This window comes from Aotus nancymaae, unplaced genomic scaffold, assembly GCF_030222135.1.
Source record: "Aotus nancymaae isolate 86718 unplaced genomic scaffold, 86718_ANA_hifiasm-v0.15.2.pri h1tg000015l_0, whole genome shotgun sequence".
NCBI classification, from domain to species: Eukaryota; Metazoa; Chordata; class Mammalia; order Primates; family Aotidae; genus Aotus; species Aotus nancymaae.
Window position 1 is genome coordinate 3,044,564 of NW_026988426.1, and position 17,543 is coordinate 3,062,106.

General features: G+C 43.3%; 1 protein-coding gene across 2 annotated transcripts in view; it reads left to right on the forward strand.

Moving 5' to 3' along the window:
* Positions 1-973: 973 nt before the first annotated feature.
* USP42 (ubiquitin specific peptidase 42) overlaps positions 974-17,543 on the forward strand; it is a 55,297-nt gene continuing 38,727 nt past the window's right edge. Inside the window, exons 1-3 of one of the 2 annotated variants that reach the window (XM_064376451.1) lie at positions 974-1,060; positions 6,617-6,866; positions 10,298-10,498. In XM_064376451.1, coding sequence (XP_064232521.1) covers positions 6,626-6,866; positions 10,298-10,498 — 442 coding nt within the window. In that variant the 5' untranslated portion in view covers positions 974-1,060; positions 6,617-6,625. Of the gene's footprint in view, positions 1,061-6,616; positions 6,867-10,297; positions 10,499-11,787; positions 12,237-17,543 lie in introns of those variants that run through there. The other variant, XM_064376452.1, reaches the window with a different exon arrangement.

Below are 17,543 nucleotides of genomic sequence, written 5' to 3' on the forward strand. Positions count from 1 at the left end.
AGGTTAAGGCGGGAGCATCGTTTGAGCCTGTGAAGTAGAGGCTGCAGTGAGCTAGGTCCTGACATTGCACTCCAGCCTGGGCGACAGAGCCAAACACTGTTTCTTTTCTTCCTTTATTTTTATTTTCAGACGGAGTCTTGTTCTGTCGCCCAGGCTGGAGTGCAGTGGCGCAATCTGGTCTCACTGCAACCTCCACCTTCTGGGTTCAAGCAATCCTCCTGCCTCAGCCTCCTGAGTAGCTAGGACTACAAGCGCGCACCACCATGTCCAGCTAATTTTTTGTATTTTTAGTAAAGACGGGGTTTCACCATGCTGGCCAGGCTGGTCTCCAACTCCTGATCTCGTTATTCCCTCGCCTCGGCCTTCCAAAGTGTTGAGATTACAGGCGTGAGCCACCGCGCCCGGCCAGACCCTGTTTCTAATAAACAAAAAATAAAGTCTGCGTCCACTAGGCCAAGGGAGGCGCAAGGTAGTTGCAGGGGGCGAAGCCCACGAAAAAGAGGTTTCCTCGGAGCGGTGTCCGTTTTCGGGGGCGGGGGACTTCAGACTCTACGGCCCTAGGTGTCCGGCTTCTGGAAAGGCGTCGGGGTTCAAGCGCAGGACAAGGCACAAACCAGGGTTCCTCCCTCCGCCGCGCACCGTTTGGCTTTGCCCCCGGGAGCACAGGGCGGAAAGAGCCCTTCTTCCGGCGCGCAGACGCGCGGCCAGCCCAGCCAATCAGCGCGCGCCCTCCGCCGGCCCGACCGGCGCTCTGGTGACGCGCGACGCCGGCCTTCGCCCACGGCTCTTGGGCGACCGCACCTCCCGCACTCACCGCGCCCGTTAGCTGCGCGCCGCGCTTCTTGTGCGACGGCCCCTGGGCGGCGGCGCGTTCGGGCGCGGTCCTGGCGCGCCCCCTGGCGGCCCGGCGGGGCGCGGCGGGCGCGGCGCTGACCCGGAGGCGGCGGCGGCGGTGCCCGGATGGAGGCACGTCATTGTCCCCCGCCGGGCGGCTGGGCTGTGTGCGGCGGCAGTGGCGGCGGCGGCCGAGGGGGATGGAGCGAGCCCCGAGCCGGGTCAGGTAAGCTCCTGCCTCTTTCCCGCCCGCCGCAGGCCGGCATGGGGCCCGCGCAGCACCCAGCTAGTCTGGGCCGCCCCTGGCCCGGCCGCTTCTCAGCCGGCGCGGCCCGCCGGGGGCTGGCGCGGCCCCTCGCCCGCCTCCCCCTCCACAGCCGCGGGCCGCCCGGGACCCCGTCGCGCCGGGGGCTTCGCCGCCACCGCCCGCCAGGGCCAGGCCGCTGGGGAGGGGGCGGCGGCCGCGGCGGGCGGGCGCCGGGGTAGCTGGGCTGCGCGGGGAGGCCGGGCCCCTTGGTTGCCATAGACACTGCTCTCCCACCCCCACCCGGCCCCAGCCCACCCCCTCGGCCCGGAGGCTGGGCGGGTCAGCGGGGAGGCTCGGGGCGGCCGGGGTGGGCGTGTGCTGGCCGCTGATCTCGGAGTCGGGCGTCCCCGGCCCGCCCGCCGCCCCCCGCGTGGCTGCCACCTCCCGCCGCGGAGCGCCCCTCAGAGCCCCGGGCCGGCTTCCCCGCCCCCACTGCATCCCTAACAGAGACAAACTTTCCCACCCTGGGCGCCCCTCTCCCCGGGCCTGGCCACCTGGCTGGCTGCTCCGCCGAGCGTCCGAGGTGCCCACGCCGGGCTGATCGGCCACCCCGAGGGGAGAGGAGGAGCCGGGCGGCGCGTCCCCAAAAGCATGTGCGCCTCCCTCCCGTTCTTTATCTTAGGGGCAGTAAGAGCCAACTTACCTGGAACGGGGTGGTGATCGGTTGCAGATGTTGGAAATGAAAATTGGACTAGAGTTTTCCCATCTAGGGCTTTAACCTCTCTAACATGCATGCAGCGGAGATGACTTTTGTTGAATGGCTCTTAGGAGGCCGTGGGGTCACTTGTTTATGGGAAAACGTGTTGGTTATGTAAAGTCAATACCCTGGCAGCGAAACTGTTTGATGAACTAGTTAACGCCTCCTTTTCAAGGTAACCACAGAATCCTAGGTTCTCATTTTGGTGTCCTCTCAAAAGGTTTTGAAGAGTTGTAAATTTTAAACCTGATTCTTTTTACCGTGTTACTCATTCAAAGTGCCTAGGGGATATGAATAATTAGTTTCACTTATTTGTTTTAAATTAGGGCCAGTTTCACTTTCTTTTCTGTATCTTTGAATCAAGTCTACAGTTAGTATTTGGTTTGTAAAGCTTAAGGCAAGTCGTTTTGTTTACTTAAGTATAATTAAGATCAAGGTTGTGTCTTTTTAAAGCGTGTTTTCTCTTATAACGGAAATGGTATAAGAACGTGGATTGCATTGTTTACGAAGAAGCAGAGTGTAACACTTTCTTTTTAAATGTGTTGATACTATTACCTCAATGTTTGTAGAGTGCCACAGTGTCTAAATAGTGATACTCTTTTACAAATGAAAAAAGAATAATGCATTCTGGCATTTGATAACAAGGGAGACATACCATATAAAAGACTGGGAATTTTAAGGCGTTGAGTACAAGATTGTAGTAAAGGAAACACTTGTGAAGTCTCATTCCTCCACACTTACCCAACCTCGATTCATGTTCCTGTTGTTTTTTTGAGACAAGATCTCCCTTTGCTGCCTAGACTGGAGTGCGGTGGCGCAATTGTAGCTCACTGTAGCCTCAACCTCCTGAATTCCAGCAGTCCTCCCACCTCAGCCTCCCAAGTAGGTGGGGCTACAGGCACATGCCACCATACTCAGCTAATTTTTTTTTTCTTAAAGAGACAGGGTCTCAGCTGGGCACAGTGGCTCACACCTGTAATCCCAGCACTTTGGGAGGTCGAGGCGTGTGGATCACTTGAGATCAGAAGTTTGAGACCAGCCTGGCCAAGGTGGTGAAACCCCATCTCTACTAAAAATACAAAAATTAGCCAGGTATGGTGGCAGGTGCCTGTAATCCCAGCTACTTGGGAGGCTGAGGCAGAGAATTGCTTGAACCCAGGAGAGTGAGCGGAGATTATGCCACTGTACTCCAGCCTGGGTTGACAGAGTGAGACTCCATCTCCAAAGAAAAAAAAAAAGGATCTCACTGTTGCCCAGGCTAGTCTGGAACTCCTGGGCTCAAGCCATCCTCCTGCCTTGGCCTCCCAAAGTGTTGAGATTACAGGCTTTAGCCACTATGCCTTGCGTGTAAGTGGTAGTTGTTGCTGCTGTTTTTAATGCTCTTGTAAGTTTTGTATATCATCAGAAGATGTTGCTTAAAAGTCCTGATATTTATCGGGCATGGTGGCTCATGCCTGTAATCCAAGCACTTTGGAGGCCAAGGCGGGTGGATCACCTGAGGTCGGGAGTTCAAGATCACCCTGACCAACATGGTGAGACCCCATCTTAAAGAAAAGAAAAAGGAGCTTTGCTGAGAGTAAAGAACATGTAAGCATATGAATCTTAAGTTCTGTGTAACATTGTTTGGCTTCAAGAAAGGTTATGTGTGTAGCAGATGGAGTTCAGTTTGATACCTGATGGTTTTAGGTCAAGACTTCATTGGCTGAATATACAAATAAAGATGAACGGATAGTTTTGGTTTGTTTTCCACAATTATAATGCTGTAGGGTTACTGATGACTTGTTCTTTCCTTAAATTTTTTTTTTTTTTTTCATTTAAGAGGCTTTCATCTCTTCTGAAAGGTAATCGGAGCAAGTAAAATGGTTTTATTTGGTCATTTGTTAATGATCGTTCTGAAGGTATGTTTATCCCTTGAAAATCAAGGTTTTTGCTGCTGTTGAGTGTTACTGTAAATAAGGCTGGATTAACCATTTCTTATAACTCTGTTTGGGTTTTCTTCTTCCTTTTCTTTCTTTCTTTCTTTTTTTTGAGACAGAGTTTCATTCTTGTTGCCCAGTCTGGAGTGCAGTGGCACAATCTTGGCTCACCGCAACCTCCACCTCCTAGGTTCAAGAGATTCTTTGGCCTCAGCCTCCTGAGTAGCTGGGATTACAGGCATGCCCTACCACGCCTGGCTAATTTTGTATTTTTAGTAGAGACAGGGTTTCTCCATGTTGGTCAGTGTGGTCTTGATCTCCCAACCTCAGGTGATCCGCCCACCTTGGCCTTCCAAAGTCCTGGGATTACAGGCATGAGCCCCTGTGCCTGGGCTCTTTTTCCTTTTCTTCTTGCATTTTTTTCTTCTCTCCCCATGCCATTTCATAATTTTTTTAACTGTTAGATGAGGAAAAATGTAAACTGTATTTGGATTATAAGGGTCAAGCTTTCTTCCTGATTGAGGGTCATGTATCTCTAATTGATATAAAATTTCAATTCAGTTTTTTTATTAGTTCATTGAAATATAACAAACATCTTTTCTGTTTCTAGGTGAGTTCAAAAACTTTAAGATTGTATTTTTTTGGGTGATAATTTTACCCTAATTAAAAATTACACCAGCCTGACCAACATAGTGAAATCCTGTCTCTACTAAAAGTACATAAAAAATTAGTTGAGTGTGGTGGCATGCATCTGTAGTCACAGCTACTCAGGACGCTGAGGCAGGAGAGTTGCTTGAACCCTGGAAGTGCTGAGCCGAGACAGCACCATTGCACTCCAGCCTGGGTGACAGAGCAAGATTCTGTTTCAAAAAAAAAAAAAAAACTACGAACAACAAAATTGATGTTTTTTAAAAACAAACTTGGCCTGACTTTGTGGCTCATGCTGATGATTCCAGCATTTTGGGAGGCAGAGGCAGGAGGATCGTTTCAGGCCAGGTGTTCAAGACCACCCTGGGCAACATAGTGAGACCCTGTCGCTCCAAAAAAAAAAAAAAAAAAAAAAAACCCCGCTAACTTTTTGTGAGCAGCCAATGCATGGTTTCGTTTGTTCATTGAAGTGGCAAGCACATGGGTATTTTATTATCCCTACTTTGTAGCATGGATCATACTTTTTTGTACTTTACAGTATCAAATATTTTTTAAAACAAATTTTAAGGGCTGTTTCTACTCTAGTGTTTTTTAGGGTCAAATGACATACTGAATATAAATCACTCAGCACATGCTGGTGCTGAAAGCAAACGCTAGTTGTTTTCTGTTTCCAGACTTTGTTCATTAATTTGTTCTTCATATATATGGAAAGCTGTCTCTCTATGAGGTCAGAGGATGTCAATAAGAACGTGGTAGACAGCAGCAAGGAAAACAGCTGTGGAGTAGATGCTAGCACGCTACCGTAGAAATCAGTGCAGGGTGCTTTGGGGGCCTTTTGGAGGGGTTTCTAACCCAGTCTTGGGGGAATGGCGGTGTCAAGGAAAGTGTCCCAGAGGCAGGAAATTATAAACTGAGAAGTGGAAATGTTAACTGGCTGGAGGTGGAAGGATGGAAGAAAGAGCAGGGACCAAAAAAAGAAAAAGAAAAAAGACTTCAGCATGGTGGGAAAGTGACATAGTGTTTGGAGAGGTTATTAGGTCAGACAGTGCCAAGTCCAGGCATTAAGATGTTGTGCTGTGGGCAGTTAGACCACTCCTGAAAGGTTTTCTTTTTTCTTTTCTTTTCCTTTCCCCTTTCCTTTTTGTATTTGAGACAGAGTCTCACTCTGTCATCCAGGCTGGAGTGTAGTGGTGCAGTCTCGGCTCACTGCAACCTCCGCCTCCCAGGTTCAAGCAATTTTCCCTGCCTCAGCCTCCCAAGTAGCTGGGATCACAGGCATCTGCCACCACGCCCAGCTAACTTTTGCATTTTTAGTAGAGATGGGGTTTTACCATGTTGGTCAGTCCCAGTTGCTGACTGGTTGCAGACTGGTTGGGGTCACAGTTTCTTCATTTTATAGACTTTGGGGATTCTGTCTCATCTCTCATAAGTTCCTTATGAAAATTAAGTTAATGTATGTTTAGCAGTTGATGCAATGCCCAATGCATAGAAAATGCTCAATTAGAGTGGTAGCACTAATATTTTAAAATAGGACTCAGAGAAAATTATAATCGAGTACTTTTGTAACAGCTATTTGTGTTCAAGTTTGATGTCAGTATGGCTTACGGGTTTCATTTAAAAAGTCATACATTCCATATAAATGAGCCTCTTCGGAAAAATGGTTTGTTTTAAAGGTGAGATCTTTATAATTATAATTTTTAAAAATGTAATTTATTTCACATGATGCCATTTATGCTTTAAGTACAAAATTAAGTCTAGATTTTCTCTGTGTAGTTGATGCTTTTCTCTGAGGAATTTACTCAAATTGAAGATTTGGTCAAGTGTATTACTATGTATAATTTTTCTAGTTTTAAGCAGTAGAATGGGAAAATATAGGTACTTAGTAAATAAATAGAATTGAAAATTGAAATGCCCCATTATAAACTGAAATGCCAGACTTTTAGGGGGCATGAAATAAAATGAGAAGTTCTAATCAGATACGTCACTGAAGATTTTAAAATAAAAATTGTTGACATTCAGATTAGCGTAATGCTAAATATCCCAAGGAGATTATTACACAAATGTTAGAAAGTGCCGTTGTTTTTATATTTGGGTGATACATTTGAAAATAACTCCAAAATGGCTGAAATGATTTTCCAAGATCTAATGGTAGGGAAAGTAGATTGCTTTTCTTGAAACCTGATGAAACAAATATGTACTTTTCATCTTTTGCAGAGTTGAACAATGACCATAGTTGACAAAGCATCTGAATCTTCAGACCCATCATCCTATCAGAATCAGCCTGGCAGCTCTGAAGCAGTCTCACCTGGAGACATGGATGCAGGTTCTGCCAGCTGGGGTGCTGTGTCTTCCTTAAATGATGTGTCAAATCACACACTTGCTTTAGGACCAGTACCTGGTGCTGTAGTTTATTCGAGTTCATCTGTACCTGATAAATCAAAACCATCACCACAAAAGGATCAAGGTATTGTTTTTGAAAAGAGAGAATTACTGACAGAAACTCCTGTGTAAATGCTGTTGGTGGGTTGGTGGTTTCAGAGACGGGCTTACCTTGGAAGGCAGGAGGCCACCCGAGTGGCCAGCAGAGTTACATTACTTGATGGGCTTTGTTTTCCTGTTACTTGTTCACAATTAACTTATGTATCACTACAGAGTAGATTATTTTTAGTTACTAGAATATTAGTAGTTTATTTTATTCCAGTTTTTTTAAGGATAGACTTTATCTTGGTGAGAATTGAGATGGGCAAGTATTACGTTAACTTGTTAACCAGTAGTTACTCTAGTTTCCTAAGTAGATGACTTTTACAAATTTAAAGATGTTTTGTGAAATGGTTGTCCTTTGATAAATGTTTACCCAGCGTTTTTTTTTGTTTGTTTGTTTGTTTTTCCTGGCAATTAAAAATCATTTGTAGTAATAAAGCTCTTTGAAAGAAAACAGGCCAGTCGTAGTGGCTCACGCCTGTAATCCCAGCACTTTGGGAGGCCAAGGTGGGCGATCACGAGGTCAGGTGTTCTAGACCAGCCTGGCCAACGTGGTGAAACGCTGTCTATACTAGAGTTACAAAAAATTAGCTGGACATGGTTGCACGCGCCTGTAATCCCAGCTACTTGGGAGGCTGAGGCAGGAGAATCACTTGAACCCAGGAGGTGGAGGTTCCAGTGAACCAAGATCATGCCATTGCACTCCAGCTTGGGTGATAAAGCGAGACTCCATCTCCAAAAAAAAAAAAGAAAACAGCCTGGGCACGATGGCTCACGCCCGTAATCCCAGCACTTTGGGAGGCTGAGGTGGGTGGATCACCTGAGATCAGGAGTTTGAGACCAGTCTGACCAATATGGTGAAACCTCATCTTCACTAAAAATGCAAAAATTAGCCGGAGATGGTGGCGTGTGCCTGTAATCCTAGCTACTGGGGAGGCTGAGGCAGGAGAATCACATGAACCTGGGAGGCAGAGGTTGCAGTGAGCCAAGATCGCACAATTGCACTCCAGCCTGGGCAACACAGCAGTACTCTGTCTGAAAAAGAAAAAAAAAGAAAGTACAATACAAACATTGGTGTAATGATACAAGTGTAGTTACATTTGTTAAAACTCATCCAGATAAATGAGACATTAACACTTTAAGGTGTTACTTCTAAGGCTTTTGGATATGAGGACATGAAGATCTGAAATACAAAGAAAGATAATAAATATAATTTGTTCCTAGTTGGATTGTTGTTTGGCTTAGATGATCCAGCCCAGGACAGCTTTGAATGTGGCCGAACACGAACACACAAATTCATAAACTTTCTTAAAACATTATGAGATTTTTTTCGCAATTTTTTTTTTTTAAGCTCATCAGCTATCGTTAGTGTTAGTGTATTTTATGTGTGGCCCAAGACAGTTCTCCTTCTGATGTGGCTCAGGGAAGCCAAAATGTTGGACACCCCTTAGCTTCGAGTAATTTGATGGTCATGTTGTTTTGAGTCCCCTTAGTAAATTTCATATTGTGATGTGGGAGTGGGTGTTGCAGTTTGGTTTGCTGAAGATGCTTTGGGTAGGGGAAAGTTTCTATCATCAAACACAACCTGATCAAATGTTGCAGAGAGGTGTAAAGGCCTTTGGCTTCTCTCCAGCAGCACTTTTTCACAGGACCTCTTTCTCCACAGCCTTTAACCTCCTGTCATGTTGCTGGGGCTCCTCTCTCTTCTTAGGGCTTAACTCAACATCTCCCCACTCTGCCCTTTTCTGGGGCTCTCATCTCATTCTCCACAGAATCCCTTCTCTTGTCCTAATTTTGCCGTCTATTCCCCAGCAAGCTGCAGCCTGCCTATGCCTGCCTAAATAACCACTAATATCTGTTCAAATGAAGAATGATTCCACATGGCATCTCAGCCTTTTGTTAGAGCTACAAAGCCTTTAAAAAAGTCACTCTTGCCATTGATGATTTTCAGATTTCCTAAATAAGTTGTTTCTTGAGCTTCACCTTAGTTCCGTTAGCATTCTTAGTTATTAGTAATCTGTTGATAATCTTCAAAATGGATAAAACCTTTTTAGGTCACAGACAGTCTACTCACAGATGTGTATAGTGGTGCCTTACAGCCTGAGTTCAAAGCCTGCTTCCTTAGCAGTAAAATGGGGATGACATCAGTACCAACCATTAGAATTGCAACTATTTGGCCTGGTAAGGGCTCCCTACATGAGATGATAAGGATGACAGTGATGGTGGTACTGAAGTAGCATCCATGGCAGATGTTATAAGGAATCAGTTTATCCCATTCTTTTTATTGATTGTGTTACTTATTTTTAAAATGTTGAAACTAGATATAAAAGAGTAATTATAATGGCCATCAGCCAACTTTGACATTCATCAACTTGTGGCCAGTTATACCTGCACCTACTTACCTCTCATGACATTATCTTAAATCCAATACTTCATCTTTCATTTGTGTTTTAGTCTCTACATCTAAAGAGTTTTTTTCTAAAAATAAAAAATGTCTTTATATGAAAAAGCCATTCAGTGTTTATATTTCTCTGGTTGTTCATATATATATATATACACACACACACACACACACGTGTGTATATATATACACACACACGTATACATATACACACACACGTATATATATATATAATATATATGTACATAAAATACGTGTGTGTGTGTATATATATATGTGTATATATATTTTTTTTTCTTTTTTTTTTTGAGACAGAGTTTAGCTCTTGTTGCCCGGGCTGGAGTGCAGTGGCGTGATCTCAACTCACTGTAACCTCTGCCTCCTAGGTTCAAGCAGTTTTCCTGCCTCAGCCTCCTGAGTAGCTATTATTATAGGCATGTGCCACCCCGCCTGGCTAATTTTGTGTTTTTAGTAGAGACAGGATTTCTCCACGTTGATCAGGCTGGTCCAGCCTGACCTCGTGATCCACCTGTCTTGGCCTCCCAAATTGCTGGGGTTACAGGCATCAGCCCCTGTGCCTAGCCCTGAATGTGTGTGTATATTAAATATATATATTAAAAAAAATAGACAAGAAAAAAAATCTCCTCGTTGGCTGAAAAAAGAAAAAATAAATAATACATATATATGTATTTAAGCAGTTGTTCAGAGCAACATCCTAATGACGTCTACACTTTGCATTTGGTAGATATCTCTCTCAAGTAATCTGTAATCTCTCTTTTAATCTGTAACCCTCTCCCCTTTCTGTCCTTCCAGTTTGTTTATTGGAGAAACTAGATCATTGAAAATTTCTCATGTTCTGGGTCTTTTAAAATGTCCCTCTTCCCCCTGTATTTAGGCAGGCTGGTCATGAGATTTCAGATCTTGAACAGATTGAGGTTTGACCAAGTGTTGCTATTTATTTAGCTTCAGTATGCAAAGATTGGTTTCTGACTCTTTCTTGTTTATTTTTCTAGCCGTAGGTGATGGCATCGCTCCTCCACAGAAAGTTCTTTTCCCATCTGAGAAGATTTGTCTTAAGTGGCAACAAACTCACAGAGTTGGAGCTGGCCTCCAGAATTTGGGCAATACCTGTTTTGCCAATGCAGCACTGCAGTGTTTAACTTACACACCACCTCTTGCCAATTACATGCTATCACATGAACACTCCAAAACATGTAAGTGTTCTGTGTTGTGTTTGTAATATTGTGGCATGCTAACCTACTTTAATTCTTTTATCTGAAATGAAAGTGAAGAATTAAGCCAAGAGTTCTATGATTACTAAGAAGTTGGTTTATTCTTTTAGAAACCAAGGAGGAGGACTCAGGGTTGGTATTCAGGTTGCATAAAAAACATTTTGTACCTCATTGGATCTGTGAAGGTATTTAAAAAGAAACATTTTATCAGCTTTTGGCATTTCTGAACTCCTTGCTGGTTTTCTACACTTACTAAAAAAAGTGAGTGACAGAAATAACTGACATTAGCTGAGCTTACACCTGTAATCCCCGGCGTGTTGGGAGACCGAGGAGGGAGGATCGCTTGAGTCCAGGAGTTGGAGACCAACCTGGACAACATAGTGAGGCCCCATCTCTGCTAAAATAAAAATTAAAAAATTAGTCTAGCATGGTAGCACACACCTGTAGTCCCAGCTACTCAGGAGGCTGAGGCAGGAAGATTACCTAAGTCTGGAAGGTTGAGACTGCAGTGAGTTGTGGTCGCACTGCTGTACTCCAGCTTGGGCAACAGAACAAGACCCTGTCTAAAAAAAAAAAAAGTCTGACATCAGCAACTTGGGACAAGCAGGGTGTTAAGAAATCCTGCCTCTCCTGGCATTTATACCATTTTGGAAGACTTGATTCATTTACAGGGTTATAAGCCTTAGAGGAGAGGAACTCTCTTGCCACTGCCCTCAACCTCCTGGAATTCAGAGTAGACTTTCCCTTTAGCATTTGAGAACCTCATCTTCAACCTAAATGGCAGGAAATCAGTTAAAACATTAAAATGTCTTTAATTAGACAGAAGCCAACTCAGTGGTTGACTGTCAACATTCAGAATTTGGTATGTCCATTTTTGAAGTTTTGGCCTTCTACATATGTTGTAAATACTCTTTTTTTTTTTTGAGATGGAGTTTCGCTCTTGTTACCCAGGCTGGAGTGCAATGGCGCGATCTCGGCTCACCGCAACCTCTGCCTCCTGGTTCAGGCAATTCTCCTGCCTCAGCCTCCCGAGTAGCTGGGACTACAGGCGCGCGCCACCATGCCCAGCTAATTTTTTGTATTTTTAGTAGAGACGGGGTTTCACCATGTTGACCAGGATGGTCTCGATCTCTTGACCTCGTGATCCACCCACCTCGGCCTCCCAAAGTGCTGGGATTACAGGCGTGAGCCACCTCGCCCGGCTGTAAATATTCTTTACTCTTTATAAATGCAGTCTCCCTGTTCTTTGATCTAAATTAATGCTCAGATTCATATGTGTATGTTCTGGTGCTATTCATTAGTTACTAGGATTTAAAAAAAAAAAGCTCCTTGGTTTCTTTTTGAATAGTTCTTTACTTAATGGAGATTTAAATTGATTCTTTAAACTGATTTTTTTTTTTTCCTCCAGAGAGCCAAATAATGTTTGTAAAGAATTTGGAAAGTACAGAAAAATTTAAAGAAACTAAAGAAAAATCACCTAGAATCTCACCACCTACCTAGAGGTGTCTGTTATGCCAAGGGGTTTTAAATTACAGAATAAACGTTCTGTTTGCCCTCATTTTCTCCCTTTCTAAGTCCATAATTCATTCCCCACAGACAGCTTTCCTATCACTTTTGCGCTTAATGAAAGTAGGGTGTGGATGAAAACCCAGCAGTAGCACCTGGACAGCAAGAGAGAGGACCAAGACAAAATTCAGAAGCTCCCGGTGTCCAGAATTAGGTGCCTATCTTTTATGCTATTGGTAGTTTTTGCGCTTGCTCCCTCCCTCCCTTCCTCTCTTTCTCTCTCTTTTCCCAGCTTTATTGAGGTATAATTGATGTATAATAAATTATACATATTTAAAATACATAATTTGATGCATTTTGACGTTTGTATATGCTCATGGAACTAGCATCAAGATTAAGATAATGAACATGTTCATCACTCTGAAAAGTTCCCGGATGCCCCTTTGAAATCACTCTTTCCATCCTTTCCCCCACCCCTCATCCACTCCTACCCGGCAACCACTGATCTGCTTTCTGTCACTGTAGATAAATTAGTTTAGATTTTCTAGAATGTTGATTATGTGGAATTGTACAGTATATATTCTTATATTATCTTGCTTCCTTCACTCAGCATATTTCAACATTCTTCCATTTGTGACATGTAACAGTACTTCATCGTATTGCTGAGTAGTATCCCATTTTATGGCTGGATCACAATTTGTTTCTCCATTCATCTGTTGATGGGCATCTGGGTTGTTTTTCACTTTGTGCCATTACAAATTAAGCTGCTATGAACATTTGCAAACAAATCTTTGTTAGGGCATGTTTTCATTACTCTTAGGTAAATATCTAGGAGTAAAACGGTTTGGTCCTGGAGTAGGCGTGTAGTTAACATTTTAAGAGACTTCAAAATTGTTTCCAAAAGGGATTGCAGTGTTTTATAGTCCCACCACTGGTGAATGAAGCTTCCATTTGCTCCACATCCTTCCCAGTACTCGGTGTGGTCAGTCATCTTCAGTTTTAGTCATCTCTGTAGGTATGTAGGGTGTAGTATCTTGTGGTTTTAATTTGTACTTTCATAATGAATAATGCTGAACATCTTTTCTTTCTTTTTTTTTCTTTGAGATGGAGTCACACGCTGTTGTACAGACTGGTGTGCAATGGTGCGATCGAGGATCACGGCAACCTCCGCCTCCCAGGTTGAAGTGATTCTCCTGCCTCAGCTTCCCGAGTAGCTGGGATTACAGGTTCCTCCCACCACACCTGGCTAATTTTTGTATTTTTAGTAGAGATGGAGTTTCACCATTTTGGTCAGGCTGGTCTCAAACTCCCAACCTCAGGCGATGCGCCCACCTCGGCCTCCCAAAGTGATGGGATTACAGGCATAAGCCACCTTGTCTGGCCTTGTTTTTATTTTTAAACATCCTTTCATGTGATTATTTGTCATCGGGCATTTTTCCTTTCAAATGTCAAACAGACATTCCTTCAAATGTCTGTTGAAATCTTTTGCCCATTTGAAAACTGGTAGTTTTCTTATTGAGCTTAGAGAATTCTTTATTCTCAATTTAAGTCTTTTGTTAAATAGGCTGGGATTTTTCTTTTTATTCTTTTCAGTGTCTTTTAAAGTGCATTTTTTGTTTTGGGAAATTTCATTTCATTTTTTTTTTCTTTTTTTTTTTTTGAGGTGGAGTCTCGCTCTGTTGTCAGGCTGGAGTGCAGTGGCACAATCTCGGCTCACTGCAACCTCTGGCTCACTGCAACCTCCACCTCCTGGATTCAAGTGATTCTTCTGCCTCAGCCTCCCAAGTAGCTGGGACTACAGGTGTGCACCACCACACCCAGCTAATTATTTTTGTATTTTTAGTAGAGATGGGGTTTCACCATGTTGGCCAGGATGGTCTTGATCTCTTGACCTCGTAATCCACCTGCCTCAGCCTCCCAAAGTGCTGGGATTACAGGCATGAGCCACTGTATCTGACCTTTTTTTTTTTCTTTTTATTAATTGTGCTGTAGGTGTTTTAAGAAGTCTTGGCTGGGCTCATGGCTCATGCCTGTAATCCCAGCACTTTGGAAGGTGGAGGCAGGCCAATCACTTGAGCCCAGGATTTCAAGATTAGCCTGGGCAACATAGGGAGAACTCATCTCTATAAAAAATTCAAAAATTAGACCAGGTATGGTGGCTCATGCCTGTAATACAGTGTTTTGGGAGGCTGAGGCGGGTGGATCACTTGAGTTCAGTAGCTTGAGAACAGCTTGAACAACATAGTGAAACCCTGTTTGTATAAAAAACACAAAAATCAGTGGAGCATGGTGGTGCACACCTGTAGTCCCAGCTACTTGGGAGACTGAGGTGGGAGGATTACATGAGCTCTGGAGGTTTAGGCTGCAGTGAGCAAGACTGTGCCACTTTATTCAAGAAAAGACAGGAAAAAGAAATGTTTGCTTACCTAGAGGTCACAAATATTTTTCCTATACTTTCTTTTGGAAGTTTTACAGTTTTAGCTTTTGTATTTGGGTCAGTGATCCATTTTGAGTTAATTGTTGTTTGAGGTGTGAAGATGGAGCAAGTTTATTTTTTTGCATATGGATGTTCAGTTGTTGGAAAGATAATCCTTTTATCACTAAATTGTCTTTGCACCTTTATCAAAAATTGGTTGATTGTAGCACCAGAGACAAGAAAAAAAAATCATTAAACCATGTAAATACGATGTATTTTTGGACTCTATTATGTTGTATTGATCCATTTTTTATCTTGACACCATAACAAAATGTTTTGATTACTATGTATTTTCAAGTTTTGTGGCAACTGCAGGGACTTATGTCTGTAATCCCAGTGTTTTGGGAGACTGAAACAGGAGGACTGTTTGAGCTCAGGAGTTTGAGAACAGCCTGAGCAACATACCAAGACCCTGTCTCTAAAAAAAAAAAAAAAAAAATTAGGTGCATGTGGGAACTCATGCCTATAGCCCTAGCTACTTGGGAGGCTGAGACAGGAGGATCGCTTACACCTAGGAGTTTGAGGCTGCCATGAGCTATGATTGCACCATTGTATTATAGCCTGGATGATAGAGAGTGAGATACTGTCTCAAAGAGAAAGTTTTAGAACTAGGTAAGTCCTCCAACTTTGTTCTTTTTCTGAGTTTTTCTGTAGCCTGGGCAACATTGTTAGACCTCATCTTTACAAAAAATAAAAAAATTAGGTGAGTGTGGTGGCAAGCTTCTGTAGTCGTAGCTACTTGGGAGACTGAGGTGAGAGGCTTGCTTCAGCTTGGGAGGTAGTGACTGCAGTGAACTGTGATTGTGCCACTGCACTGCAGCCTATATCAACCAAAGTAAAAAAATTGTTCTGGCCATTCATGGTTTCTTGGCTGTATTTCCAAATGAATTTTAGAGTCAGTTTGTCAGTTTCTATATATAATCTTCCTGGTATTTTGATTGGGACTGTGCTGAATCTTTAAATCAATTTGATGTGAATTGACATCTAAACAGTATTATTTTCTGACCCATAAGCAAGGTATATCTGTTTATTAAGGCCATCTTTTTTTTTTTTTTTTTTTTTTTGAGATGGTCTTGCTCTGTTCCCCAGGCTGGAATGCAGTGGTGCACAGTCATGGCTGCCTCAGCCCCATGAATACCAAGACTACAGGCATATGCTACAACACCCAGCTAATTTTAAATTTTTTTGTAGAGATAGTCTCACTGTGGTGCCTGGGCTGGTCTCAAACTCCTTGGGTCAAGCAGTTCTCTTGGTTCAGTGTTGTTTTTTTTTTTTTTAAGACTGAGTAGTCTTGCTCTGCCACGCAAGCTTGTGTGCAGTGCCACTATCTCCATTCACTGTACTCTCTACCCCATGGGCCGTGGGTTTAAGTGATTCTCCTGCCTCAACCTCCCAAGTAGCTGGGATTACAGGTGTGCACCATCACACCTAGCTAATTTTTGTATTTTTAGTAGAGATAGGGATTCACAGTGTTGGCCAGGCTGATCTCAAACTCCTGACCTCAAGTGATCTGCCTGACTCAGCCTCCCAGAGTGCTGGGATTATATGAGCCACTGTGCCCAGCCTCTTGCCTCAGCCTTTCAAAGTGCTGGGATTATAGGCATGAGCTACCATGCTTGGCCTAGGCCATCTTTAGTTTCTCTTAGCAGTATTCTGTAATTTTCAATGTGCATGTACAACGTACATAGTTTTTATCTGAGTTATCCTTATTAAATACATAGGGATCAATTTCTTTTTTTGAGATGGAGTTTCGCTCTCGTTGCCCAGGCTGGAGTGCAATGGCGCAGTCTCATCTCACTGCAGCCTCCACCTCCTGGGTTCAAGCAATACTCCTGCCTCAGCCTTCTGAGTAGCTGGGATTACAGGTGCCCACCACCACGACCGCCTAATTTTTGTGTTTTTAAGTAGACATGGTGTTTCACCATGTTGGCCAATCTGGTGTTGAACACCTGACCTCAAGTGATCTACCCTCCTTGGCCTCCCAAAGTGTTGGGGTTACAGATGTGAGCCACTGTGCCCAGTCAGGATAAATATTTTCATTAACTATTGCAAATGGTATTTTATTTTTTAAATTTCAACTTACTGATTGTTTATTGCTAGAATATAGAAATATATTTCAGATATTGATCTTATATCTTGGAACCTTGCTTAACTCACTTATTCTAGTAGGTTTTTTTTTTTTTTTTTTTTTGACACAGTTTCGCTCTTGTTACCCAGGCTGGAGTGCAATGGCATGATCTCGGCTTATTGCAACCTCCGCCTCCTGGGTTCAGGCAATTCTCCTGCCTCAATCTCCTAAGTAGCTGGGATTACAGGCACGCACCACCATGCCCAGCTAATTTTTTGTATTTTTAGTAGAGACGGGGTTTCACCATGTTGACCAGGATGGTCTCAATCTCTTGACCTCGTGATCCACCCGCCTTGGCCTCCCAAAGTGCTGGGATTACAAGTGTGAGCCACCACGCCCGGTGGTTTTTTTTTTTTTTTTTTAAGGATCTCTTAAGATATTACAGAGGCAACCATGTGATATGTAAATGAAGATAATTTTACTTCTCCATTTCCAATCTGTTTAGGTTCATTTCTTTTTCTTGCTGTTTTGTTCTGGTTAAAAGACCTCCATTACATTGTTAAATAAATGTCATAAGAGTAACCATTCATGTCTCTTAGAGGAAAAGCATTCAATATTTCACCATTAAGTATGGTGTTGTAGGTTTTTCATAGATGCCTTTTACTAGGTTGAGTTGTTTGATGCTTAAATGTTAAGCCAACCTTGCATTCCTGAGATGACCCACACTTGGTCATGATGCATTATTCTATGTATTATTGGCTTGGATTTGCTAAAATTGTAAAACAGTTTTGTCTTCATGAGTATTATTAGTCTATAGGTTCTTATAATGCCTTTTTTTTTTCTTTCTTGTTTTGGCATCAAGGTAATGATGGCATCATGGCATGTGTTGGGATATGTTTTCTTCACTTCTGTTTCCTGGAAGAGATTGTACAGAATTGATGTTACTTCTTTAATAAATGTTTGGTAGATTTCAGCAG